The 27,587-nt window shown below is 35.6% G+C and overlaps 1 protein-coding gene across 3 annotated transcripts in view; it reads left to right on the forward strand.

The window, feature by feature from the left end:
- The window catches only part of VAPA (VAMP associated protein A), a 70,091-nt gene that overhangs the window by 38,982 nt on the left and 3,522 nt on the right, over positions 1 to 27,587 (forward strand). For 2 of the 3 annotated variants that reach the window (XM_077135986.1, XM_077135987.1), the window contains exons 2-6: positions 3,944 to 4,096; positions 6,762 to 6,865; positions 7,310 to 7,390; positions 21,964 to 22,098; positions 26,347 to 26,520. In XM_077135986.1, the coding sequence (XP_076992101.1) occupies positions 3,944 to 4,096; positions 6,762 to 6,865; positions 7,310 to 7,390; positions 21,964 to 22,098; positions 26,347 to 26,520 (647 nt within the window). The remainder of the gene's footprint in view (positions 1 to 3,943; positions 4,097 to 6,761; positions 6,866 to 7,309; positions 7,391 to 21,963; positions 22,099 to 26,346; positions 26,521 to 27,587) is intronic. The other variant, XM_077135988.1, reaches the window with a different exon arrangement.

A 27,587-nucleotide genomic window follows, 5' to 3' on the forward strand; every position in this document is an offset into this window, starting at 1 on the left:
TATATATATATTTTTTTATTTTTATTTTTTCTCTATATTATCATTTTATTTCTTATTCTGTGTCTTGCTATTTCTTTTTCTAAATCGATGCAAATGTACTAAGAAATACTAAGAAATGATGATCATACATCTATGTGATGATATTAAGAATTACTGATTGCATATGTAGAATGGAATGATTTCTAAATGTTATGTTAGTTAATTTTTTTTAGTTAATAGAAAAAAAGTGCTTTTCATTGTTTTATGTCCTGTTTGTAGGTTTTATCAATCAATGATCAGCTGTTTTGTCTTTTGAATTTAACTTTTATTAGTTTGTATAAAGGAAAAATGTGTACCTTTCAAAGAATTAGCAGTATACTCACTCAGGACAAGATACAAAAATGTGTCAGCAGCCCAGAAGCTTTCCTTGTGCCATCTACCAGATAATGCCTCCTTCCTCTGCAAACTTAACCAGTAACCTGACTTAATAATGGTAACTGATTACTAAGGCAGGAGATGGTGGGTATAATGCAGTGGTTCTTAACCCTATTCTATTCAGTGCCCCATTTTGATATTTTGTAATGTTCCTTTACTACCCTAAAATCAAATTTATATATAAAATTACCTGCCAACAGATATAATTAATGATTCTAACTATAACATAAAGGAAACATAAAAAGAAATTTAACAGTGAAATATGCATTTCAGTTTGTATATATTTACACTAGAACACATTATGAAGTAGTCAGCTGCTTGTACGTAATTATAACGATTATGTTTCAGTTAAGAGAGGACAAGAATTACCTAAATATTATTGACAGTTTTAACATTTTGAAATAAAGTAAGATCATTTTCTGGGAACATGGCACTTTACAAATGCCTGCTGAGTGATCCAGATGTGTTATATTGGTGATTGATTCAAGGGCCATGAGTGGCAGTGCTGTTAATAGAATAATTTTCTGAATAATTTTTTTAAAGGCAAACTCACCTTTTAAAGTTTCTGTTTTACACAATAAATGCATTCCTGGAAAATTCAGTGTATATTAAAACTTATACAATGCTGTGTTTAAGTATAAAATGAAGCTAGATAACAGACTCACATAATTATAAAGAGATTTTTCACAACTTTAAACTTCTGAAGGTTCATTTGGCAGGATGAGGGTGTAATGAATCCCCTGCCCTGGCACACCCCTAGCCATCCCAGCATCATCCAGTCATATTGTTAAAACAGAAACATTCCGTAGAGGGCTTTCCCTATAACTTTAAGTACCTCTGAATGATTTAGGATTGTGTTTTGTAGCACTTGCAGTAACACAGCTTTTCTTTTCCTCTGTTTTTTGAGAAACTGTAAAGGCAGGTTTCATCAGCTCTTTTTAACCAGCAAACTTCAATGCGGTGGTGGGCGGTCATTGATACAAATGAACCTCCGCCTAAACCCCCTTCCCCACCTCACACTTCGCCCCCACAAAATCCAATGTAAAACTTTTGTGACTGTGTGGCTCTGTTTTTCTAAGAGAGGATATAGCTTCCATCAGATTTTAAAAGATTTAAAAAGAAAGTACCCACAAAAGTAGATGAGATGTTTTCTTTCCAAGACCTTTTAGCTATTAAATCTGGTTATTTTTTATGCTAATGGTCATTAGAACGTGCTAATTTTCCATTTTAACCAGGAAAATGGGCTCAGATTCTGAACAGTCTGCTAGGAGCAACCCTCATTGAGAGGCTTGGTTAGAGGGACATGTAGAGCAGAAAATCTGAAATTGATTTATTAGGTGTGTTTCTTATAGGTAATTTTACATTTTTCTTGTAAGGTTAGCGTGTCAAGAATTTTGTTTTAATTAGTGGGCTTTTTTCTTTTGACCTCTGTCTTCATTTTGAGATAGTTTGTATTTTTATGTCTAGAAAGACCACAATCTATAATTTGATTTACTAACCCTGCTAGGCAGTATCATAAAATTTAAGTACTATTCCTGAATTCATTCAATTATTGTGGAGTTTGTTGATGAAAATCGACACTGGTCATTTTTTTGTAATCAGTTTTTAACAAAAACAGTAATTATTTTATCTTATTTGGATAATTGGTGCTTTCCTCTAAAATTAGGGGAGAATTAAAAAATTTTAAATAATTATGTTGTGAAAATATAGGGTTCAAAATACAAATTTTGTGAAATGTTGCTTTTGTCGTGTTGTTACGAAAAAATTGGATTTGTTTTAATCTATGCTTGCTACTAATGTTACAGCCCTAATTAAATTAGGTGTACAAAAACTTAACACATTCTCTATTTTCAGTAGTATATGGGCTTTGAGAATGTTAAGAAAATGAATCTATGTCTTATTTAAAAATGCTTCTCAAGCCAACCATTTTGTGGATTCCTGAGCAAAATGGACAGATTTGAACTTTCTTCTTTATACTTAGCCGCCCATTGTATGGTGGGCTGTTAACCAGCAATTTGTCAAAAAATGCAAACAATTGAGATTGAAGAAAAGCAGCAAAAGGTTTAAGATAATTTACAAATTGAATGATTAGTTAACTTGGCCATATAATTAAAAGAAGCTTCAAAGATTGTGCTCTGTAGACTACATTTTATCCCCAAAAAACCCAGTGGTTATTTTACATAAAGTTTTCTTTTCTGTAACTTGATTGTCTTTACTAGCTTTCTTCTAATTTTCTCCTATTTCTTTTTCCTCCCTTTCATCCCAGTTTCAAATCCTTATTTTTTAGAAAGTATTTTACAATTCACAAATTTTAAGCATGAAATAATATCATTTCACTTCTTAGCACTTGAAATAAATCCCTTGCTTTTGTGAAGTCTGCTTGTAGACCAATCAGTCATTTTTCTTTTCCTCCAAATGCTACATTGAGCAGATCTGGTTTGCATCTGCCATCTTCCAAAGGCCTCTTTTTGTCTGGCTGTATATTTTTCCCTTCCAACCTTTGTCTCAGATAGTTTTGCATATTTAACAAAATGGTAAACTTTGGGATAATTAATTAGAGAGTTTTCTCAATTTGGACTTCCATAATAAAATTTTTTTAAGTTTTATTTTAAAACTTCATATATTAAAAATTGCCTTTATAATAGTTGTCTTTGATTTTCAACCTTCTAGCTTTTTATGTATTTTTTTTAGTATGACTTAAAGCTAACGTTATTTTTAGAACCATTGCAAATTGTTTGTAGAAGTTAGGAGTGTATAATTATTGCTTCCTACTCTTTAAGCTTATCTTGTCTAAAAGCCAGGCATTCATTTTGTTGTCTTAATCTGCAAAATCTGTCTCTTGATTTTTCTTCAGCTAAGAACAAAATGGCTGTAATCTTATATTCTTTTTTTTTCAAAAAATGAATTATACTGATTCAGGATTTAATTAATCCAGGCTGGACTGGATCAGCTTTTTGGGTTCTTTGTTCTACAATTTTATATTTGGGATCAAAGCTTAGAAACTTCTTATCTGGAGCATGTGGCCGCATTGTTTAAATATTTGAATGAATAAGTGAATGAATCATCCCTGATCCACGTGAAGTAAGAGCGCTGTTGTCATTGGGTGTAATGTGTTCAGATGTAGAGAGTCTTGCAGTTGGCCTAATAAAATGAACTTGGAAGATTTGCATTGGTTTTGCAGACCTCTGAAAAATCCTGATATATTAAGTAATGTGGTAAGAGCATATTGTTTGAATAAAATTAACTTCCTTCGTCTGTTGAAACTTTCAAAAGGATTTTTTAGATAGAAATAATACATGTTTACTGTAGAAATTTTGTAAAGGATGGCAAGGAATGAAGATGGAAATAAAACTCATTTGTAATTCTGCCACATGGAGAAAAATGCTGTTAACCATTTGGTATATGTATTCTTTTAGACTTTATTACATACTTTAAATAAAATAAGGAATATATACAGCTTTAATTCTGCTTGTTTTTTAGACTGTGAATGCGGTTACATCTTTTTCTTTTTAATTTCTAAACCTTACAGGCCCCTTCACAGATGTAGTCACTACAAATCTTAAATTGCGAAATCCATCGGATAGAAAAGTATGTTTCAAAGTGAAGACTACGGCACCTCGTCGGTACTGTGTGAGGCCCAACAGCGGAATTATTGATCCAGGCTCAACTGTGACCGTGTCAGGTAGCAAACCTTGTCGTGAATTTATTCGGTTTTGAGTTTGGATGTTTTATGATAGTTCAGTTTGGTTTAGTTTATAGGATTTAATTTGAAGGGATGGAAATAGTTCTTATTCTGGCTTTGTCTTTGATGTCCTTCTGTTATCTTAACCATATCCAAACCATTGCAAAAAATTTTCTCACCCGTATCTCATGTCCTTGTGGGAGGTATGGGCAATTTGTAAGTAATTATTAGTAATTACTTGTAAGCAATAAGTAGTTATTGTCAGTTTAACCTTTTTATATCTATGTTATCTCTATAGCCCACCACTGCATTTTCTGTCCTTATATTTATTTTTGAAATATTGAACCATTTTTGTTACTGATCATTCAAATCTCTAGCTTTTGTTACATATCACATGGAGCTACAGCAGCATTCTTCCCATTCTTTAGCTTAGAAATATATAGTGCCTCTTTGTTGCCTGTTGCATCCAATCAGATGAGTCTTTTCTATCTTTCACTGCAAATGCCAATAGTGTTCTGCCCTGACAAATTTGAGGTGATTTGCTTACGCTTGGTCCCTGCATGTAAGGTCTCATTCCTTCCGTGGAGTCTGCTGGTGCCCTCTGTCATCTGTTCTTTTTTTCCCCTCAAAGCCTGAGACAGCACTCCTTGGCTGTTTCATCAGGTATAGCTGAGAGATAGGAAGCAAGTATGAAAGAGTGTTTCAAAGTCCATGAGTTTAAGTTGGCTTATCTTCCATAGAGAAGAACCCCTTCTTCAAGCCTCATGCAGAGACCATTTACTTCTGTTTTATAGCAGTAGTTTTTATCTCCCACTGTGTCTTGCACAATACATGGACCTCTTTGGGATCAGAATCTGTGGGTGCGTAGTCTGGGCATGTGTATGTTAGGAAAACACACACACAAAACAAACCTGCATAGATAATCTTGGTAAGACTCCTCATGTGCTATAATTCTGTATCAGTTGTCTTGTTTTTAAGTCCACAGCAGATTAAAACTAGCAAATTATCAAAGAGTGAGCACCTAGAGCAGTCCCATCGAGAATATTTAGAAGTGAAGTCTGACTGCAGGGGCAATAAAGGGAAAATTATAGTATGAGCTCTTGGCAGTGATAAATCCTCCCTAAGGTATAGCTTGAAACACAGAGCTAGGTGGCTCTAGAAAGATGTTTTATTGAGTCGAGGTCAGGACGTCTGGGAAGAATGCTTTCATATTTGTTTGTGAAGTTGTTATCTTAGTCCAGTTGATCAGTTCCTGGGAAATATGAATGGGAAATAAGAGAGTTAAAGAAATGAGTGCATATATGCTATTCTGTGTCCTTTCTGTGTTGCTTTCTGTGTCCTTAAGCCTTTAATTAAATTGAAAGAAGATAGAATTCTGTCTATATGTTTAAAAACAGTTTTTGGTACAAACAGTGGGAATCCATGAAACTGTTTAGAACAACTTTCTCTTTGAGGGTTCTGGATTGTTGAAGTTTTACTGTATTAGCAGTATTTCTTAAGAAAGTTTATACTTCTCAAAGCTCTTTTACCCACATAAAACCCTTGTATTGAGCACCAGACTTATTAAAAAACTATAAACAATCTAGTCGGTAATTGCACAGCAAGTCCTCAGATTCCTCTCTTAACAATTAGCATGGAGCACTTCCATGTTTTGCTGTAGTACCTTTTCATATAAGGAGTTAGTCAAACATGCTTTCTTCAGCAACCTTCTCTGGTTACCTATCTGTGCTACATACTCATTTCTTTTTTTGTTGTTTCTCTGTCCTTTTAGCAGTTCATATTAAGGGTGTGCTCTTTTAATTGTACATATTTATATATTTTTATTGTCTTCCTCATGTTAAATGGTCTGCATCCTTAATTAGAATATAAACATCATAAAGTTATAACCATATATTAAGTTTTCTTTTTATCCTCAAATTTTTGGTTAATAGTAACTAGCCTCCAATCATTGCTCGGTGACTTTTGTTGTAGTTTATCTGAAATCTGTGCATTTTCTCAGATATACCTTATAAATGCGTTTGCTTAATTGCATATTGTCTTTTATGTACTTAACTGCATCAAGTGTTGACGCCATCACACCTCAGAAAGAATCTAAATATTAACAGGGAAATAATTTCCGCAATACATGTACCTATTTTTCATAATTGGTCATTCATTCTTTAGCTTTTGTATTGAATTTCTGTTGCACAAATTTAACATGACTTAAAATCACATTGAGCGTCTAAAAACTCTTATAGTCCTGCTGAAAGTGATACATTCTTACAAAAAAAAATTTGATTGTTGGGACCCTAATCTAAAACTTTTCCTTCTATACTCTGTTTCTTTAGAGTCAGATTTAAACAAGTTGACTAGGTATTTATTTAAAATTCATTTTAGAAAAAAAAATGTTAAATGAAAACATTAATAAGTATCATAAACTCATATTTATTTCTTAATAGTCATTTGTTTATTTTGTGGGTTGTTAAAGACTTAGCACATCAGAAAGGTGGACAATATAAAAATAATTGCTTTCAATAAAGCTGATTCTGGATTTTTCATGTAAATCCAGTGTTTGATTTCTTGACTCTATCCTGGTTTTCTTTAAATTTTCATGTTAATGAATGAGGTAATAGAAATGATAAGCAAACAAATACAGAAGACAGTTTAATATGTTCTTTTTATTTAGTAATGCTGCAGCCTTTTGACTATGATCCGAATGAGAAGAGTAAACATAAGTTCATGGTACAGACAATTTTTGCTCCACCAAATACTTCAGATATGGAAGCTGTGGTAAGTATAGAGTTTGAACTAAAGATTTTTGGCGAATGTTGTTTAAACTGTTGATTTCATTTTAGCTCTTAGAAGAGAATTGTAATTAAAAATTTTTAAAAAACAATTTCAGGAATGAAGCAATTTTGAAATTGTGTTTTTTAGAAGCAATTTAGGGATTTTACTACTAAGTAGAATATCCTGTAATCTTTAGAGAGTTTAGTGTGATTTCAACACATGATAGAAGCTCTTCTCAGGTTTGTATAAAAAGTTCTGTGGCATTACCAGGTAGTGATGATGGCAGGGTGATCAGTGCATAATGTAGTGTGTCCTGGCTGGGCCATAGGCTCCATCTCACTCTTGCTCCAAGCATCTACTGCCGATGATTTGGCTGTCTCTTGAGGTGAAACCTATTTGTCGCATTCATAACTCCTTTATCTCATATTTGGTTTTGTTTGCTTTTAGTGGAAAGAGGCAAAACCTGATGAATTAATGGATTCTAAATTGAGATGTGTATTTGAAATGCCCAATGAAAATGATAAGTTGGTAAGTAGCAAAATCTAAGAACATAAGAAAATTGAAAGATCTTAAGCTCTCAGTTACTTTGAAATTAATTTTGATTGTGATTTTGGCTTTGAGGGGATGTGTTAAAGCTGTTCCACTTGCTAGTATTCGGTGCTTGTTTTATTTATATTTAAAACAATTTGATATGCTCTTTCATTTTTTAGCATTTTGTTTGCCCAAGAAGGAGGAAAATAGGTACAAGCTGCATGATGGAAAGATTCATTTAATTCTGCAAACTTTTTACCACTTAAATCACTTCAAGTTTCTTCTAGAATGAGGCGTGTATATACATAAAGATGAAATAATAGACATAAACTACTTTTTGGCAACACGGGGATAAAGGTGTTAATTTACCTGGAAAAGCAGTTGGCTATTCCCGGGTATTTTGCTCGATTTGTTTTCGGTCAAAATCCAGCTGATTTTATTTTATTTTATTTTTAATTAGAAAGGTTGTAGGTTTTCAGAAAAATTAGGTAAAAAATACAATGGTCCCATATATATACCCCTTATTGTTGACACTTTGCATTAGCGTGGTACCTTTGTTACAGATGATGAAGGAATATTAAAATATTACTGTTTATTATAGTCCATAGTTTGCATTAAGTATATTTTTCCTATACACCACCCTGTCATTAACACATTGTAATAGTGTCATACGTTTGTTATAATTCATGAAAGAACAGGTTTATACCTGTGCTATTAAATCCAGTCCATTGTCTGCAACAGGATTCACTTGGTACAGTCCCATGTTTTATCTTCTAACTTTCCTTTTAGTAGCATACATGACCCAAAACTTAACCTTTCAACCACATTCTCTTCATGTCCCTGCTTTCTCTTCATGTCCCTGCTTTCAGTTCTTTTGGGCATTTACCTTGTAGAGGGTTGCAAGTGATATGGTAATTCTTTACTCAGCTTCCTGAGAAACCACCAGTCTGCCTTCCACAACGGCCACATCATTTTACATTCCCACCAGCAGTGAATGAGTGTACCAATTTCACCATATCCTCCTTAACACTTGTAGTTTTCTGTTTCTTTAATAGTGACCATTCTAGTAATTGAAGTGATATCTCATTGTGGTTTTTTTTTTTTAAACTTTTATATTGTATAGTATAACATATATACAAAACAAAGAAATAAAAAAAGCAGTAGTTTTCAAAGCACTCTTCAACAAGTACTTACAGGACAGATCCCAGAGTTTGTCATGGGCTGCCATATGATCCTCTCAGATTTTTCCTTCTAGCTGCTCCAGAATATAGGAGGATAGAAGGCTTAAATATTTTTTTATTATCACAATCAACTTTTTTCCTTCTTTTTTTTCTGAAAAATAACATATATGCAAAAAAGCAATAAATTTCAGAGCACAGCACCACAATTAGTTGTGGAACATATTTCAGAGTTTGACATGGGTTACAATTCTACAATTTTAGGTTTTACTTCTAGCTGCTCTAAGACACTGGAGAGTGTAAGCTGTATCAATTTAATGATTCAGCATTCATATTCATTTGTTAAATCCTATCTTCACTGTTTAACTCCACCATCGCCTTTAATCTTTCCATCCCTCTCGTTAGGGGTGTTTGGGCTATGGCCATTCTAAATTTTTCATATTGGAAGGGTCTGTCACTAATACGGGGAAGGAGATGGAACTATCTAATGTTCTGGAGAGGCTTGGGTTCTCAAGGTTTCAGGACTTATCTGTACTAGGAACCCATCTGGAGGTTGTAGGTTTCTGGAAAGTTACTCTAGTACATGGAACCCTTGTGGAATCTTATATATTGCCCTCAGTGTTCTTTAGGATTGGCTGGAATGGTTTTGGTTGGGGTTTGGCAGGTTACGATAGATAGCAAGGTATAACTGAAGCTTGTGTAAGAGCAGCCTCCAGAGTAGCCTCTTGACTCTATTTGAACTCTCTCTGCCACTGATACTTTATTAGTTACACTTCTTTTTCCCCTTTTGGTCAGGATGGAATTGTTGATCCCACAGTGCCAGGTCTGGATTCATCCCTAGGAGTCCTCTCCCACGTTGCCAGGAAGACTTTCACCCCTGGATATCATGTCCCATGTAGAGGGGGAGACAGACTTAGAGACAGTGAGGCCACATCTGAGCAACAAAAGATGTCCTCCAGAAGTAACGCTTAGGCATGCCTATAGGTAGTCTAAGCTTCTCTGCTACCTACATTAGCTTCAGAAAAGTAAGTCTTAAGATTGAAGTCATGACCTATTGATTTGGGTGTCCCTAAAGTTTGATGCAGTATCAGGGGATTCCCTGATGGTAAGTTTTAATAGTTCCCTATTCTTTCTCCCATCCCTCAAGGGAATTTGCCAATACTGTTGGATTATCTGCTTAATATACTCTAGGATGTATCCAGGCATTATAATAATCTATACAGGACTAAATGACCTCTTTCTTATTCTGGGCTCCTTGTGTTTCAGTTGTTCAAATGAGCTATACAGATGGGTTGAGTTAGATTATGTGCAACAGAAAATTTCAGTTTCAGACCAGATGTGTTCCATGTGTTCATTCACATCGTTGCATGCCTCATGACATTTTTCCTTTTTGTATTAGCATAACCTTCGTTCATAAGTGTACACCATCATTACCAGTCTACTTCTCAGTCAGACCATCCTTCAGCCTCCTGCATTCATCAGGCATCATGTATAGTGCCCGAAGTCCACAGTCCATCAACGTTCTCAATTTTAAATAATTTGAGTGTTCCCAAGAGAAAGAAAACCAATAAACGCACCCTTGCCAAATAGAAAATCTAAACCTCCTTCTAACTCTTATTATTTACCTCTTCCCCCATTATTTACCTCTGTTGTTGCTGTGGTAGTGCTGATGTTTTCCTTTTGAACATAGCTCATAGCATGGTATAGCAGTTTCCCCCAGTACCCTGGACTGAAACACTCTTTGTACAAGAATCATATCTTTGAAGTAATTCTTGCGAGAACTAATTCATATTTCTAGTGTTAGTTAGTGGGACACATAAGTCTGTACAACCTCTATCAGTCTTGAGGACTATGCTGTTTTGACCACTGTAGCTTTGTAATATGCTTTAAAGTTGGGAAATGTGATTCCTCCAGCTTCATTCTTCTTTTTCAAGAGCTTTTTGGTTATTTGGGGGTCCTTTACTCCTCCACGTAAATTTGATAATTGGCTTCTCCATTCCTATAAAGTAGGCTGTTGGAGTTTTGATTGGGATTGTGTTGGATCTATAAATGAATTTGGATAGAATTGATATCTTAATGATATTTAGTCTTTCAGTCATGGACATGGAATGTGCTTCCATATATTTAAATCTTTGATTTCTTTAAGCAGTGTTTTGTAGTTTTCTGTGCACAAGTCCTTTACATCCTTGATTTAAATTTATTCTTAGATGTTTAACTCTTAGTTGCTGTTGTAAATGGATTTTTTTTTCTCAGACTGCTCATTACTAGTGTATAGAACGTTAAAGGATTTTGTGTGTTGCATCCCTCCACTTTGCCTAAAATGTTTATTAGTTTGAATAGCTTTATTGTAGATATGTCAGGACTTTCTATATATGGGACATGTCATCTGCAAATGGAGAAGGTTTTGCTTCTTCCTTTCTGTTTTGGATGCCTTTTACTTATTTTTCTTGACTTACTGCTCTAGCTAGGACTTGCCAGTTCCAGATCTTAAAGGGAAAGTTTTCCGACTTTCACTATTGAGTATGATGTTAGGGTTTTTTTTTCATATATGCCCCTTGTCATATTGCGGAAGTTTCCTTGTATTCTTATCTTTCAAAGTGTTTTTTGAAGAAAGGGTACAGGATTTTGTCTACTCTCTGGACCCCAAAAAGACATGCTCTTTCCAAATGCAAAATACATTCATTCCAGGTGGAATGTGGTGGTCTGAATCCGTGGTGGACCCCAGAAAAGCCATGCCCTTTGATCCTTATTCATTATTGCTGGGTGGGAGCATTTTGATTGTTTACATGAAGATGTGACCCACCCAATTGTGGGTGGTAACTTTTGATTAGATGATTTCCATGGAGGTGTGTCTCTACCCACTGAAGGTGGAGTTGCTTGCTGGAATCCTTTAAAAGAGGAAACATTTTGGAGAGAGTCCCTTTTTGGTAGAGCCATGTGAAAGCCAGCAGACGCCACCATGTTCTCCATGTGCCCTTTCAGCTGAGAGAGAAACGTTGAATGTCGTTGGCCTTCTTGAACCACGGTATCTCTCCCTGGATGCCTTAAATTGGACACGTCTATAGACTTGTTTTAATTGGGACATTGTCTCGGCTTAGAACTCTAAACTAGCAGCTTATTAAATTCCCCTTGTTAAAAGCCATTCCGTTTCTGGTGTATTGCATTCTGGCAGCTAGTGAACTGAACAAAGATGATCATATATATTTTTTTCTCCTTTGATTTGTTAATGTGGTCTATTACAAAATTGATTTTGTGTTGAACCACCCTTGCATGCCTGGGATAAAACCACTTGATCATGGTATTTAATTCTTTTGATGTGCTGTTGGATTTCACAAGTAATTTGTTGAGGATTTTTGCTTCTGTATTTATTAGATTGGTCTGTAGTTTTCGTTTCTTTTAATATGTTTATCTGACTTCGATATTAGGGTGATTTTGCCTTTATAGAATGAGGTAGTGTTCCCCCTCATTCTGTTTCCTTATTGATCTTCTGTCTAGATGCTTTATCTGTTGATGAGAGTGGTATGTTGAAGTCTTCAGCTATTATTGTAGAGATATCTACTTCTCCCTTCAATTTTGCCAGAGTTTGCCTCATGTATTTTGGGGGCACCGTGGTTAGTGGATTGCCCCTTTGTCTTTTACAACAATTTTGCATTTAAAGTCTGTTTTTTCTGATATTAGTATAGCTACTCCAACTTTTTTTGGTTACTACTTGCATAGAATATCTTTTTCCAATTTGTCATTTTCAAACTATTTTTGTCCTTACTGTAAGTTGAGTCTCTTGTAGACTGCATGTAGATGGATCATACTTTTTTTATTGGGGAGTTTAATTCATTAACATTTGGTGTTATTACTGTAAAGGCAGTACTTAAACCATTTTATCTTTTGATCTTTATATGTCATACCTTATTTTTGTCTCTCTTTTTAACCTTTTAATTACATTTACTGATACTCTTCATTTCTACACTCTCCTCCAACCTTCTCTCTCTCCTGTCTTTTCTTTTCAGCCTGCAGAACTCTGTAGTTTTTCTTATAGGGCAGGTCTCTTGTTGACAAACTCTCGGTTTCTCTTTGTCTGTGAATATTTTAAACTCGCCTTCATCTTTGGAGGACAGGTTTGCCAGGTAAGTAATTCTTGTCTGCCAGTTTCTTCTTTCAGTATCTTGAATAAATCATACCACTGCTTTCTCAGATCCCATGTTTTCTCATGAGAAATTGGCCTTAGTCTTTTTTTTTTAATATTTTTATTGGTAAATCTTAACACACACACATGGCATATAATCAGTGGCTTACAATATCATTACATAGTTTTGTATTCATCACCATGATCATTTTTTAGAACATTTGCATCATTTCAGAAAAAAAATAAAAAGAAAAAACTCAGACATACCCTCCACCCCTTACTCCCATTGACCATCAGTATTTCCATCTACCCAATTTATTTTAACCTTTGTCTACCCTGTTCTAGTTGGCTAGCTGCCAGAATGCAATATACCAGAAATAGAATGGCTTTTCAAAAGGGGAATTTAATAAGTTGCAAGTTTACAATTCTAAGGCTGAGAAAATGTCCCAATTAAAACAAGTCTATAGAAATGTCCAGTCAAAGCCATGCATCCAGGCAAAGATACCTGGAAGTATCTTTGAAAGAAGGCCGATGAAGTTCAGGTTTTCTCGTACATGTGAACATAGTGCTTCTCTCTCTTTTGGAAGGGTACATGGCAAACACGGCATCATCTGCTACCTTTCTCTCCTGGCTTCTGGTTTTATGAAGCTCCCTGGGAGGCGTTTTCCTTCTTCATCTCCAAAGGTTGCTGCATGTGGACTCTCTGCTTCATGGTGCTGCAGCATTCTCTGCTCTCTCTGAAACTCTCATTCTCCAAAATGTTTCCTCTTTTATAGGACTCCAGTAAACCAATCAAGACCCACCCAAATTGGTGGAGACGCACCTCTGGCCAATCCAGCTCACAACCACTCTTGATTCAATCACACCCCAGGGAGATGATCTAATTAGTTTCAAGCATTCAATGCTGAATAGGGATTAGAAGAAATGACTGCCTTTACAAAATGGGATTAGGATTAAAACATGGCTTTTCTAGAGTACATAATCATTTCAAATCAGCACACCTGTTATTTATTTTTATGCATACTTTTTACTCATCTGTCCATACCCTAGATAAAAGGAGCATCAGACACAGGTTTTCACAATCACACAATCATGCTGTCACATTGTAAAAGCAGTCATCTTCAAGAATCAAGGTTACTGGAACACAGTTTAACAGTTGCAAGTATTTCCCTCTAGCCACTCCAGTACACCATAAACTAAAAAGGGATATCTATATAATGTGTAAGAATAACCTCCAGGATAACCTCTCTACTCTGTTTGAAATCTTTGATCCATTGACACTTTATTTCTTCTCATTTCTCTCTTCCCCCTTTTGGTCAAGAAGGCTTTTTTGATGCCAGGTGCTGGCTCATCCTTGGATTTCAGTCCCATGTTGCCAGGGAGATTTATACCCCTGGGAGTCATATCCCATGTAGAGCGGGAGGGCAGTGAGTTCACTTGCCATGTTGGCTTAGAAAGAGAGAGGCCACATCTGAGCAACAAAAATGGTTCTCTAGGGGTGATTCTTAGGCCTAATTTTAAGTAGGCTTTTAAGCAGGAATATATTTCATTGGGGCAGACCCCAAAACCAAGGGCTTGGCCTATTGATTTGGTTGTGTCCACTGCTTGCGAGAATATCAGAAATTCTCTAAATGGGAAAGTTGAGTATTTCTTGCTTTTTCCTCAGTGCCCCAAGGGGACCTTGCAAATACTTCTTTACTCACTGACCAGATTACTCTGGGATATATCGGGGCATCATACTAACCTGGACAAACCAACAAAGTCTCATGCCCTATTCAAAATTCCATATACTTATGATGTTTAACTAAACTGAGCATACAAGTTAAATTAGGAGATGTACTACCCAAAATATAAATTTTGCAGCAGATAAGCATCTCTCCCTTTGGTCTCGCACAGAAGTTGAAGTTTTACAACATGGACAGTATCATCCTTTACCCTATATTCTGATCTACCCCAGTCCTATCCATATCAGCTTTATTCATATCTCTAATCTGATCACTTTTTCAACTTTTTAAACAGTTCCTGTATGGTGTAGTGCTGAGTTTCATAGCTTCATAGCTCTAATTCTGAGTCTCAGGTGTCATGTAAATACCCGAAGTTTCTGAAGACGACCAGATTATAAACAAACAGCTCAGTATCTCACAATTTAGAAATAAGTTACAACTTCTGAATATATGTGACTACTGTAAGAGCTTACAGTCTAAGACGCTTTACTATAGGCCCCAACCTCTGATAACCCATGTTGTCGACTTCAGTTCATTGAGTTTTTATATAATAATTAGTCCGTATGAGTGAGGCATGGTAATATTTGTCTTTTTGTTTCTGACATTTCATTCAGCATAACATCCTTAAGGTTCATTGACCTGGTTATATGCCTCACAACTTCATCCTTCTTGCAGCCACTCAGTAGTCCACTGTATGTATTCACCATGGTTTTCCCTTCCATTCCTCAGTTGTTGTGCCCTTAGGCTGCCTCCATCCATTGTGGATTGTGAACACTGTGGCCATAGATGCCAGTGTGCATATGTCCGTTCATGTCCCACACTTAGTTCCTCCAGCTACATACTGAGCAACAGGGTTTCAGGAACATATGTCAGCCTTGGTCTTACTCGGTATCCCTTGTATATGATGGATCGCTTTTCTCTTTCTGCTTTCAGGATTTTCTCTTTATTACTGGCATTTAACATTCTGATTAATATGTGTCTCAGAATGTGTCTATTAGGATTTATTCTTTTGGAATACATTGTTCTTGTTTGATATGTATATTTATATCTTTCATAAGAATTGGGAGATTTTTGGCCATTATTTCCTCAGCTATTCCTTCTGCCACTTTTCCCTTCTCTTTTTCCTTCTGGGACACACGACACATGTTTTTGTGTGTAGTTTGCTGTCATTCAGTTTTATGAAACTTCATTTTTTTTCCCCATCATTTTCTCTATCTGTTCTTTTTGCTGTCCATTGCCTTATCTTCTAATTTGCTGATTCTTTTCTGTGCTTGGTTATATCTATTATATGCCTCTACAGTGTTTTAAAATCTCTTCTGTTGTGCCTTTCACTCCCGTAAGTTCTATTATTTTCTTTTCATAATTTCAAATTCTTCCTTGTGCCCACCCAGTGTCTTCTTGGTTCAGTCTATTCTAGACTTTTAGAATTGCCTGTATTTCATGTCTGCTTCTGTATGTGTATGTATAGATACAGAAATCCATATATGTAGGGAGATACATTAACAAAAAAGAATCTCCTTTGTTTAACTGATCTTATTTTTTCAGCTCTTCATCCGATTCTTGCCTCCATATGTGATACAGTTTTTAAGATTGCACTGTTTGTGGATTTGTTTCACCGCCAGGGGAAATCTTCCTTTTTTGTTTTTTCTCTGGGCATCTTGATCTCTTCTGTTTTTTATTTGTCTTTATAGTTTTTTTCCTCCTATTTTAAACTTTCTTTTCATTGCCTCTAGCTGCTTTTGCCTTGAGGGCAAATTCTGGGAAGAGGATCACCAGCTAGAGGACTTTCCAAGTCAGTATTTCCTAGCCAGAGACCCTGGGCATATGGGGCATATACCAGTTGCCAAAGAGCCTTGTGGGGAAAGGGTTAGGGAAGATGTCCAAAAGCCTTTTTGACAGCTCCCTGAAGCTAAACTTTCCTGAACTGCTCAGCAGATGGTACTCTTCAGCAAACTTTTCCCTGCAGACCTAAGGAAATCCTGCCTTTTAACCACTTTTGCCACTGTTGGGGTTGGGGTTGAAACAGTGGCTGCGGTGATCTGTGTCCATAGCAGGATCCCTGTCCATAGCAGGCTAAAACCACGACTCCAATGATCACAATTTGCCGATTAAAAGGTGTGATCAGTACCCGGCCTTTCCCCCTACCCACCATGTTCTTGGGGAAGAGGACTTCTACATCCCTCATAGTTGCAGCAGCCAGTGTGGAACTGGACCAAGGCAGCTGACTAAGAGTGGGGGTTGCGTGCTGGCCATTTTACTCACAGTGAAGTAGTATCTTAACCTTTTTGTCTCTGTCTTCCCTGGATCCTGTACAGTGCTCCCCTGTCCTCCACAGTCCCAGAACAGTTATTTTAGACAGTGTTTGCCTGCCTGTTAGCTGGTTTTGGAGGAGGATTGAATTTTGCAGCTTTCTATTCTACCATCTTTCCCAAATGTTGACTGTTTTATTAATGCAACTGTTACCTATTGATCACTACCATGTGTCACATTCATTGCCTGTGTGAGGATAAAATCGTGAACAATAAAGCAAGGTCTCTTGGGTCTTACACAGCTCATTAGTTTTGAGGCCATGAAAATGTCCAGATCAAGGCATCATCCAGATGAGGTTTTATTCCCGAAGACTGGCTTCAGTTATCCTTTGCCACACTGCTACCTAGGTACGTGGCGCCATCTTCTGTACTCTCTCTTCTCTTCTGGATTTGTTGATTTCAGCTTTTTGCTTCTGTGGTGTGTGCTCTCTCTCCCTCTTCCCCCCCTCTCCCTCCCTTCCCGTTGGTTTTGTTGTTGGAAAATGTACAAACCAAGGCATCATCCTGGCTCCTCTGTCATGTAGCAAGGTTCGTGGCCTAATTTTATTCTTTAGAAAATAATTTTTTTAGGTAATTTATATTTAGTATGAGGTAAGTGAAATTTGAGGGATATGTATGTGTAGTTTAAAAATAGCCTATGAATACATAGAATGGGTTGTGTTTTCTGTTTCACTTCTGAACTGCAGATTTGAATATTCCTTTTTCTGTGATTGTAGACTTGAGGTAAGTTTTTTTGGAGACTTGGTATATATGGTAAGGATAAACAGAATTGTCACAATTTGGTTATAATCTGATGTAATTGTTGCCTTGATCTGGAAGCCATTTGCCCTATTGAAAAGTAAATTTGAGATTAGTACGTGGGCTCAATTATTGTATTGATCTTTTGGGATAAGGTGAAATGAAAAAGTCCCTGAAAGGTGGTTAGATATTGACTAAATTTTTTATACTTTGTTTTTTTTAAACAGTATTTTCAGGTAGTTGCCCAAAGCAAAAACCCACACTACATATACTATCAGAGACAGTGAGAATGCAGAAATTCTTATTCTATAGTAGCGATTCGATTGCACATTTAAGCTTTCCATTTAGATTTTTTTTTGTATACTGTATGTCATGGACTGGGAATCAAACCCGGCTCTCCTGCATGGCAAATGAGAATTCTCCCACTGAACTACCTTTGTACCCTCTACCCACCCCATTTCAATTTTACTTTCCCTTTTGCTGAGGCTGCTTAGTAACTTCAAAGTACTCAGTAAACTTTCTTATTCTAGGCCAGGATCAGATGACTGCAAAAAAATTGATAAATTTCCATCACTTCAGCTATTTGGACTTGAGGTATAGTTATTGACCAGTTGAATTGTAGGGAATATCTGCTAAAGATAATGGTTTCTTATTTTAGAGTAAAAAGGCTGTTTGCTGTTTGAAATTTATTTCTGAGTTGCAAAGATTATTTCTCCTTTCCCATGTTTTTAGAATTTTCTGTATTCCCCCATTCAATCTTGGCTGTCAGTCAGAAAGACAGAAAATGCAAAGACCTTTTTTTTCTTGCATCTGTAGTGGAAACCGGATAGTGTTTTCTTTTTTTAACATTTTATTTTGAAAGTATTAAGACACCTAGAAAAATAGAAGACAGTGAACTCCTGTGAGCCTATTACCAGGTTTAACAATCATTTGTTTATGGTTTATCTTAACTTCTCAACTTACCACCACTTCCCAACTCCAGTCTTTTTTTTAAAAAGGCGAAACCCATGTTAAATGGACAAATTCTAAAATTCTGTTACAAAGTTCCATATAATTTCATCCATATTACTTCATTACATATCTTCCAAAAGTAGGGACTTCAGGAAAAAAAGAGCTTAACCAATGGTATTACACCTTTAGAATTTAATAACTGATTCATTAATATCAATCTAGCCAGGTGGCATTCAGATTTCTAATTGTCTTACATATGCCATTAAATTATTTTTTTGCAGTTTATATGAATCAAGATCAAAATAAAGTCCACATACTGCTGTTGGGTGCTGTCTTTCTTAAGTCTCAATCTATAGATCCCTTCTCTCTGTTTTTCTTCTCACAAATTATTTATTAAAGTAACTGGGTTTATTATTCTTTAGACTTTCCTACTGTCTAGATTTTGCTGATTGTACCCTTGTAGTATCATTAACTTTTTCTCTCTCCTTGGTAGTTCCTCAAATTATAAGTTAGATCTAGAGGCATGATTAAATTTAGATGATTTTACTGGGGACAGGGAGTAGGTGATGGTGAGGCAGATAATGGCTATATGTATTGTGAAGTTAGCGGATATGTAGTTTGTAGTTGAATAGTTTTCAGCTAGGAACATTTGGCAATGCCTGGAGACATTTTTGCTTGTTAAAACTGTAGGAAGTGAGGGGAGAAGGCACAGGACTGCCTGCCAACAGCTAGTGGATAGAAGCCTTGGTCTTTCTGTGGTATTATTTGTAAAGGCAGGATAGATACCTGAGTTCTTCCCTTCAGATTCAGGTTTTATAAAAATGAGTTGGTTTACAAGCATCCTTCTGACCATGTACAATCTACCTCCCAACTCATGGATTTAGACATGTTTGTGTTTCAATTTCTTGCAATTATTATCCTTAGTCAGCTCAAATTGACCAGTTAGAGGCTCTTCAGGTTTGAATTCTGAGTCCTTTTGACCCTGGTAATCTTTGGTAACTTTCTTAATGTCTGAGATGGCAAGATTTATCCAGGCCTACTGGATAAATTATCAGCCACTACTTCAGGAAACGCTGGTTTCTTTCATTTGGAGATGGTATTTTAAGAGCACAGTCTGGGTATTGGGATTAAGGTAATTTTTACTTTTATCAGATTTCCTTAAACCATGATCAGTCGTTTTTCTCAACCAATTGTCATGAAAGGCACTTCCATGACAGTCATGATACGTTACTGGTAAAGTCTTGTCAACTGCACATAGGATACTTACCCTTTTATTTTTTGTGGTAGTGGTGGTGATTGCATTTTTTTTTTGTATGCTGTATGACGGGGTCACATTTCGTTCTTTTTCTGTGTGAGCACCCCATTATTGCAGCACTGTTTGTTGAATTTTGTTTGTTGGTTGGTTGGTTTTTTTGTTTGTTTGGGAAGTGCATGGGCTGGGAATCGAACCCAGATCTCCAGCATGGGAGAATTCTATGGTGGTTGCATTTTATGGTTAGGATATGTTCTTGAAGAAGCTGGATAATTCAATATGTACCAGATACAACTCTAATCCTGACAGGGGCAAGCAAGAACGTAATTTTTGTTTATGACTGTTAGGATTCTGTTTTTTTTTACATGGGCAGGCACCGGGAATTGAACCCAGGTCCTCTGTTCTTGCCTGCTGAGCCACCATGGCCCGTCCCTGTTAGGATTCTTGATCAGTAATTTTAGTGTTTGGTTTCTTGTTTCAACTTTTGCTTGTAAATGAGGCTTTAGCATTTATTGTGTCATGATTACAAATTTATGTAATTTTAATGTGTAAAAATTGTGTCTACACTATACATAGCTTACAGGTGTCTAATTTAGGGATTTAGTGTGCATAGTTAAAGAGGGACTGAACTTCAGTTGTGTTTTTATAAGGCAATATTTCCCAAAGGGTATCAGGATGGAAAGGGCCCTCTGGTCAAATGAGTTTGGAAAAATACCAGGACACCATGACTCCTAATAGGAATCGTGCTGTGGGTTTGTGAATTAAAAGCTGTGAGAAGACCTCCAGCAAAGATTTGCTTGACCTAATATTTCTTTTTTTTATTTCGTGTAACACCATTAACATCTCGTGGGATATTTTGTGTTCTGTAAAATGCACTTTGGAGACATTGACAGTCTCTTCCTAAACTCATTCTTGTGGTGGTAGTAACCTGTAGATTCTACGAGAAATGTTAATTGCTGAGAAATATCTTTAAGTTCAGTGCAGCCTGACACAGACCAGTTCTATCTGGGTTGTTGGTTGATTATGTGACTTTCTGTAAAGTCATCAATTTAATGTTGCATCAAACCTCAAAGTGTCATATCTGAAGCTTTTATAATAGTATAAAATATATAATGTTTTTGTTTTTGCCTGTTTATTTTAACAGTTAAGGATGAAGCCTTTTTTGTATCTGTATAAAAACACATAAAATACTCATCCTAAAATAACACTTCATACACAACCAGTTCAGTATGGTTTATAGATGAAGTTGATAAAACTGCTTAAAAATAGTGTCTTTGACATTTCTTTATGTTTAGTATTCTAAAAATTTTTGGTTTACTTTGAAGCTGTTAACCACACTTGACATTTTACCAATTTCTTAAATGTATTGTGTTTCATTTTGCACTTGACATCTGATGACACATTTTCTAGAAAAAACATTCATTTGTCTTTATTGGTCTATAATCAATAGACTGAAGGACTGTAAAGAACAGGGAATTTGAGGAGTCGTATGTGTAAGGACATTTTATGATTAAGTATGCTTTATTTTCTGTAGAGACAAAGACAGATTGGAAGACCATGCATCATTAAGTAGGATGAAAGTCTCTTAGTTGTATATAATGACCTGGGTATCAATAAGTATTACTTCATTCTGTTCCAAACTTTTTCCATAATACTATTTTTATCCATATTGAAAGATTGATAGGGAGAGAACTGTGGAGATTATGGTGTATCAGAATGTTATATGAGTCTTTAAAACTGTTGTTTTGGTTCTGGAAGGGGTGTGTGTGTGTGTATACACGTGTGCATGTGTGTATTAGAGGGGTGTTGAGTACAGGAAAGGCTTAAAATTATTGCAGTTTTGAACATTAAGGGACAAACATGTTCATTTAACTTAAAAACAGGACGTAGGTTAAGTGTTATCAAGGGTAAGACAACTTGAAAATGCTTATTTTTCTCATGTTGGCAAGTATTAATTACTTAAAAAAAACTTAATTGCCATAAAGTTAGAGCTTGAAGGTAACCTTTTTATATTATGAGGCTAGCATACATTTAATAAAGTTTATAAATTTAAGAAGTGAACATATGCAGGTTGATCATAGCGCATTTTGTTTGAGAAATGATATAAAAAGCTAATTCAGAACTTTTGTGTTTTTTTGCCTAAACATAGGTATTATTTCTTATGTGTAACACATTTTTAGAGAGTAAAATGTGAATGTTTTAAGGTCTAATGCATTCTGTGTTAGTCATTCCCAGTATTATGCAGGAGCAAACAGAGTTTGGTGCGAATCTGAGAATATGTTTCCCCTGCCACCTCAGGGTATACCTTCACCAGGGACTGCCATGGCTGTTACTTCACTGAGCAGCATCAACAACACAGTTGCAGCCTCTGCCAGTTTTAACATGAAGAATGACCCCAGGGGACTCAATGTGTTCAAACAGGAGAAGCAGAAGGTTTGTCATAGGGAGCTAAGAGACTTAGGAGTCTACTAGTGTTATTAATTAAATTACTGTTGATACTAGCAAATAAGTGGTATTGTGAGTATTATATGAAGTTAAGTTGAATTTTTCAGCTATCTTTTCAAATTACAGTAGAACCACCACTTATCATGCACATAACTTTTCCTGTTATAAAAAGGTAAACTCAGTGCTTGATAAAATCTCAGTAGTGATCAGGGCTAATGAAAGTGGAAACACTATTATAAAATTGGTGTAATTTTTCTAGTCACTGAGATTTTCAGGAACATACGCTAAAAAAAATTTTCTTATTTTATTACCTTGTAATGAAGCCACTAGGCACCTTTGTAGCTTGAGTAGGATAGTAGACATAGCTGTGAAGGTGTGAACTAGCAAATACTGCTCTTCAGGTAAGCTTATATATTAAAAGATAAATGAAGTCACTAATCTGTATTTTGTCATCAATACAAATATGTTATTGTTAGGTTTTTATAATGCCCCAGGTAGGAGGATGTGTGGCTAAAACCCTAAAGAACTTAGGTCATAATTGAATTCATTCGTGTTTTCATATTTGTGTGTGTGTGTCGTGTGTGTATTTATTACATTCTCTCAAGTAAAGTGACAGCACTTTTAAAAATTGTGACTTTTTGGTGTGCTGTATGATTGATTCCCTTTACCATATTTTTTGCTTACTGAGTACTGCAGGAGCCCCACAGTTCTATTTTTTATTTTTTTGCATGGGCAGGCACCGGGAAACGAACCTGGGTCTCCTGCATGGCAGGTGAAAACTCTGCCGGTGAGTCACTGTGGCCCACCCAACGCCACAGTTTTAGCAGGTTGTTTGTACTTTGACTTGCCAGAATAAATAATACATATATATTTTAAGTTTTTTTAAAAAAATCCGATCCTCTGTCTAAATGTGTAATACTTTTTTGATTTGAATATTATTTACTTCTGAGACTCATGATCCTAGAGAAACAGTAAATTAGCTGTTGGGAGTAGAAAAAGTCTTAGAATAAACTTATTACTCAAATACTATTTTTTTTAAATTCACAGGTTAAGGTCTTGAATTTTGCCTCTGACATTTCAGACCATAGCTCCTGGCATTAGCTTTTTGATGTCACAGATTGTAGCCCCATAGTTACCGTTCTTTAGCTTGCTTTTTCTTTCTAAGACTTCATTGCAGAAACTTGTGTGCCTTATGTTTATTTTACTTTTTCCCTCTATTTCCAATTCCTAGAACCTCCTTTTTGTAAACATCTCCAAAGGGCTTATTTGAAATTTTGGAATTGAAATTCTGATGTGTGTTGAAGCAGAATACAGAAAAAAATTCACCTAAGAGGGAGAGGGATTACTGCAGAGAGGCTAAATTACAGAATTAGAGTGGGAAATGTAAAAGATATTGTCTTGTATTGTATATTATTGATAATTGGTATCACTGCCCTGACCTTTTGGCTTATTGTAAGTTGCAGTGTCGAATAGAATGTTAACATAATGTTAGTAGTATCCATTACTAATTTTCATTACTATTTAAGAGTCTTATGCTAAGACTATTACTAACATTCATTACTATTTAAGACTCTTATGCTAAGAGTCACAGCATATTGAATCTCTCTAGTTTGCTTGTTTCATGGTTCCAAGAGCAACCAGTCTCCTCTTTCTGGACCAGTCTGAAGCAACTCTGAAGGAACAGGCTGTTTTCTGGGAGCCAAACCTCACTAGTGGAGCTCCTGAGTGGTAGCGTAAGCTTCAAGTCTGGCACCAGGCTCTTCAGATTATTACTACACCAAAGCTCAACACCCCCTTTTTTTTTTTTAAAAAAAACCCCTAACTAAGTTAGGTTCTATATGCTTATACTTTAAATATTCATAAATAAATTAGATTTCTTTGCATCTGCTATATATGTGGACTGGTTTGTATGGGGACTAAATAGCATGTGGTATAACTATCCTGTGTAATTTGTTTCATGATTTATGTGGCTCACTTGGGGAGTGGTGTAAGTTTCACTGTCTTTTTTGTATTCTTTTCTAATGTTTACGCTCCAAGTTGGTCATGGTATTTCTTCTCCTTTTTGTTGTAAAATCTATATAACAACATTCAGAAAAATGTCAATTAAAAAAAATTCTCTACTGCAGAAGAGATATTCATTGACATGTTATTTGAAATCCCAGAGAGTTGTAAGCTACCTATCAAATGTCTTAACAAGAGTGAAGTGTTTAAGTAATTTTGGTAAGGCACTGAACAGAATATTTAATAACATCTTATGTCATTTAAAGTGCTAATGAAAAAGATGTGCTTATAAGTGACTAAAGCCAGATTAAAAGTGTATGCTGACTTTTGTGCATATGAAAAACATTGGAAGCTAATATATAACATTATAGTTAGGTTGGGATGATGAGATAGTAGGACTAATCCCCCCCCCCCATTTAAAATTGTCTAGAATTTCAGGAATTTTATTTAAAAATAAAAAGCCAATTGTGAAGAGCTCACTTCTTCATTTTAACTGTTTTCTCTTTATTGTTGGCCTTAGATATTTCCTTTTAATGTTTTAACCATTTTTTTTGGTACGAGTATAATTTTTTCCAATTCTTAACCGAAACCTGAAGTTTCCCCCTTTGCCATATTAATTGACTGTTGCATTCTTCCAGAGAGAGGCCACATACCACTCTCCTTTTCAGAGGTTGGACTTATACTAGGATAGAATTTGAGCACACTTGAAAAATCATTTTGAAATTACTTCTAATTACTCTTAAGAAATAGGAAAGAATATTGGTGGAGCAAATATATTTGAAATAATTTTTTGAGACTAAATGGAGGTGTAATTGTTTGGGAGCAAGGGAGATGAGCGTGAAGGACAAGAAAGCTAGTAAAAGAGAGACCCAGAGAAGGAAATTGGAGTAGGGCTACTGCGAAACTCCTGAAGAAAAATGGAAAAATCTTAATGCTGGCAGGTCAGATGTTTTTAGTGCTTTACATTAGAACCTCATCATAACATGATTACTTTTTTTTTACATGAATTTAGACATATTGATAAAATCGAATCTCCTTACTAAGAAATACTAGTCTTGTCTTTTGAATAAGCAATTTAATTTCACTTAACGTAAATTTGGCAAAGGAGATACTGTGGTAGGTGTGTGTTCTATAACTATATCTTGTTCATGAGTCCTGTGGAGTGCCACGAAGCTGGTTTTGTAGATGTTTATCTTAGCAGTTTGTATCTTTTTATCTAAAAGTTAAATTTTTTAGCAAGTATGGATTTTAATTAAAATTAAAAAGAAGACATTGAAGTAATACTGTTAACACATGTGATGGCATAAATGACGAAAGTTATTGAAACTACAGACTCTGGAATATTTAGACACTATCCTATGTATTTATTTCCAGGCCTTTGTAACTGCAAAAGGGTAAGTGTTGAGAAGAATTAAGATTTGGGAGCTCATAGGTTTAAAAGTGTCTGTGTATTACGGTGGTTCCATATTGAATCACACTAATTAAAGCAGTATTATTAATTATGTGAAAAAATCCTTTATGTTTTAAGCGTAACATCACAGACTTCTCATCTTCCCTTTTTTTGCCAGTATAATGCTTGTGTTCTATATCTCACCTTTAATGTTTGTATCAGTTATTTTTTTTTCCCCATTAATAAATGTTAGGTTTTCTTTTAAATGTTTTTCTTTAAATTGTCTCCTAATTTCATTGACGTGATTACCGCAGTGTTCCCCGTAACCCCTCTCAGAACCTCATTTGAATTACAGAATCAGAGCACTGAAGGAGAACTTCATATTTCTTTTTGAATGGTATCAGTCATTCCACATACTTTCATTGAATTACTACTGTTGACCAGGGTACTGGGTTTAGGGGTAAATATAGAGAATTATAAGAAAAGCTCTTGCTCTTCCAGCCTTGGAAGTGTTGTAGGGGAAAACTTTTAAAGATAAATTATTATAACATATGATAACTGCTGTGTAAGGTAAGTGCAGAGAGTTACAGGAGAGGAGGAAGTTGTGGCTGCTTATTTCAGCTTACCAAAGTGCTACATTTACTGATTCAGTCCGTTTAAAATTGTTCACAGATGACCATAATGTTTAGTGTGTGTGTGTCTTAATCTTACTAATGAAATGGAAAATTGTCAAAGCTTTTTATTTAAAAGTTTTTTGAAAGAGAAGGATGTGGAGTTGAAATTTTGTTTTAAACCTGTAAGGAAAGTTAGTTAGCTTAACAGTTCCTAATATCTTTGCAATGCAGAATGATATGGAACCTAGCAAAGCTGTTCCACTGAATGCGTCTAAACAAGATGGACCCATGCCAAAACCACATAGTGTTTCACTCAATGATACTGAAACGAGAAAACTAATGGAAGAGTGTAAAAGACTGCAGGGAGAAATGATGAAACTATCAGAAGAAAATCGACACCTGAGAGTAAGTCCTACTTGTTGAAAATGAGTTGATTGAAATGGAAGTGTAGGATATTTAGATATTAATAGCCTATTATATCAGTTTTTTAATTTATCCTTGGTCAATTTTTCTTTTGATTATGTCTTTGATTTCCCTTTGATGATGTCTTGACTGGTCCTCCCTACCCCCCACCCTGTTTAAAAAATTTTCCTGTGGCTTTTCCCTGCCTTTGAGTTACTCTTGTTAAACGTGCTGGTTTCTATGGCCTGGCCTGGGAGCTGGCTTGCAGGGTTGTTTTTGTTCACATTCTGGGCCTGGGGATCGAGCGGCTGGAGTTTCCGCTGCCCTGGTGGTAGCCGCTGGTCGCTTGTCTCTGTCAGGCGCTGCAACAGTGCCCTGGTGTGAGTATGCTGTGAGTGCAAAATGCATACCGATTTTAGAGACTTAGTTTAAAGAAGAATGCAAAATTCCTTTTTAATACTATTTCATAATAAAATAATATTTTGGATATATTGGGCTAAATATATTATTAAGATGAATTTTCCTAGTTTCTTTTTACGTTTTCAATGTGGCTATTATAAACTTTAAAGTTTACATATGTGGCTCACTTTTTGTCAGATATGCTGGGCTAGAGCATCCTGAAGTAGTCTGTTTTATCATCCCTCTTTCAAGACCTTTAGGCTACCTTGAAATTCTATTCCTACCCACCAGTATGTACACATACCACACGCATCTTTTGGTACTCAGTTCTTTTTAGTAGAGTCTTTTCAGGAACCCTCTATCCCCAAAAAAGATAAGAAAAGTAATTTTGGACTGTTGTCTTCTTTGTGTTCCTACTAGCCATGTAACATCTTGCTGTTCCTTTGTTAGAGGTCTTTCTCAGGAGCAAGAGCTGTGTCTCAGTAATCTTTACATTCATACCCCATGGCCTATAGTGGTCATTCCATATGTTCGAATGAGTAAATGTTTGGACTGGAGAATGAGGACTAATTTGAATGTGTTGAGTTTATTAATGATTTGTCTTCGATAAGTAATTGCTTGTTAAGCAATTAACTTGTTTCAAGATCTGAAAAAATTGCTTTAAATTGCTT

The sequence above is a fragment of the Tamandua tetradactyla genome, chromosome 18, assembly GCF_023851605.1.
Source record: "Tamandua tetradactyla isolate mTamTet1 chromosome 18, mTamTet1.pri, whole genome shotgun sequence".
NCBI classification, from domain to species: Eukaryota; Metazoa; Chordata; class Mammalia; order Pilosa; family Myrmecophagidae; genus Tamandua; species Tamandua tetradactyla.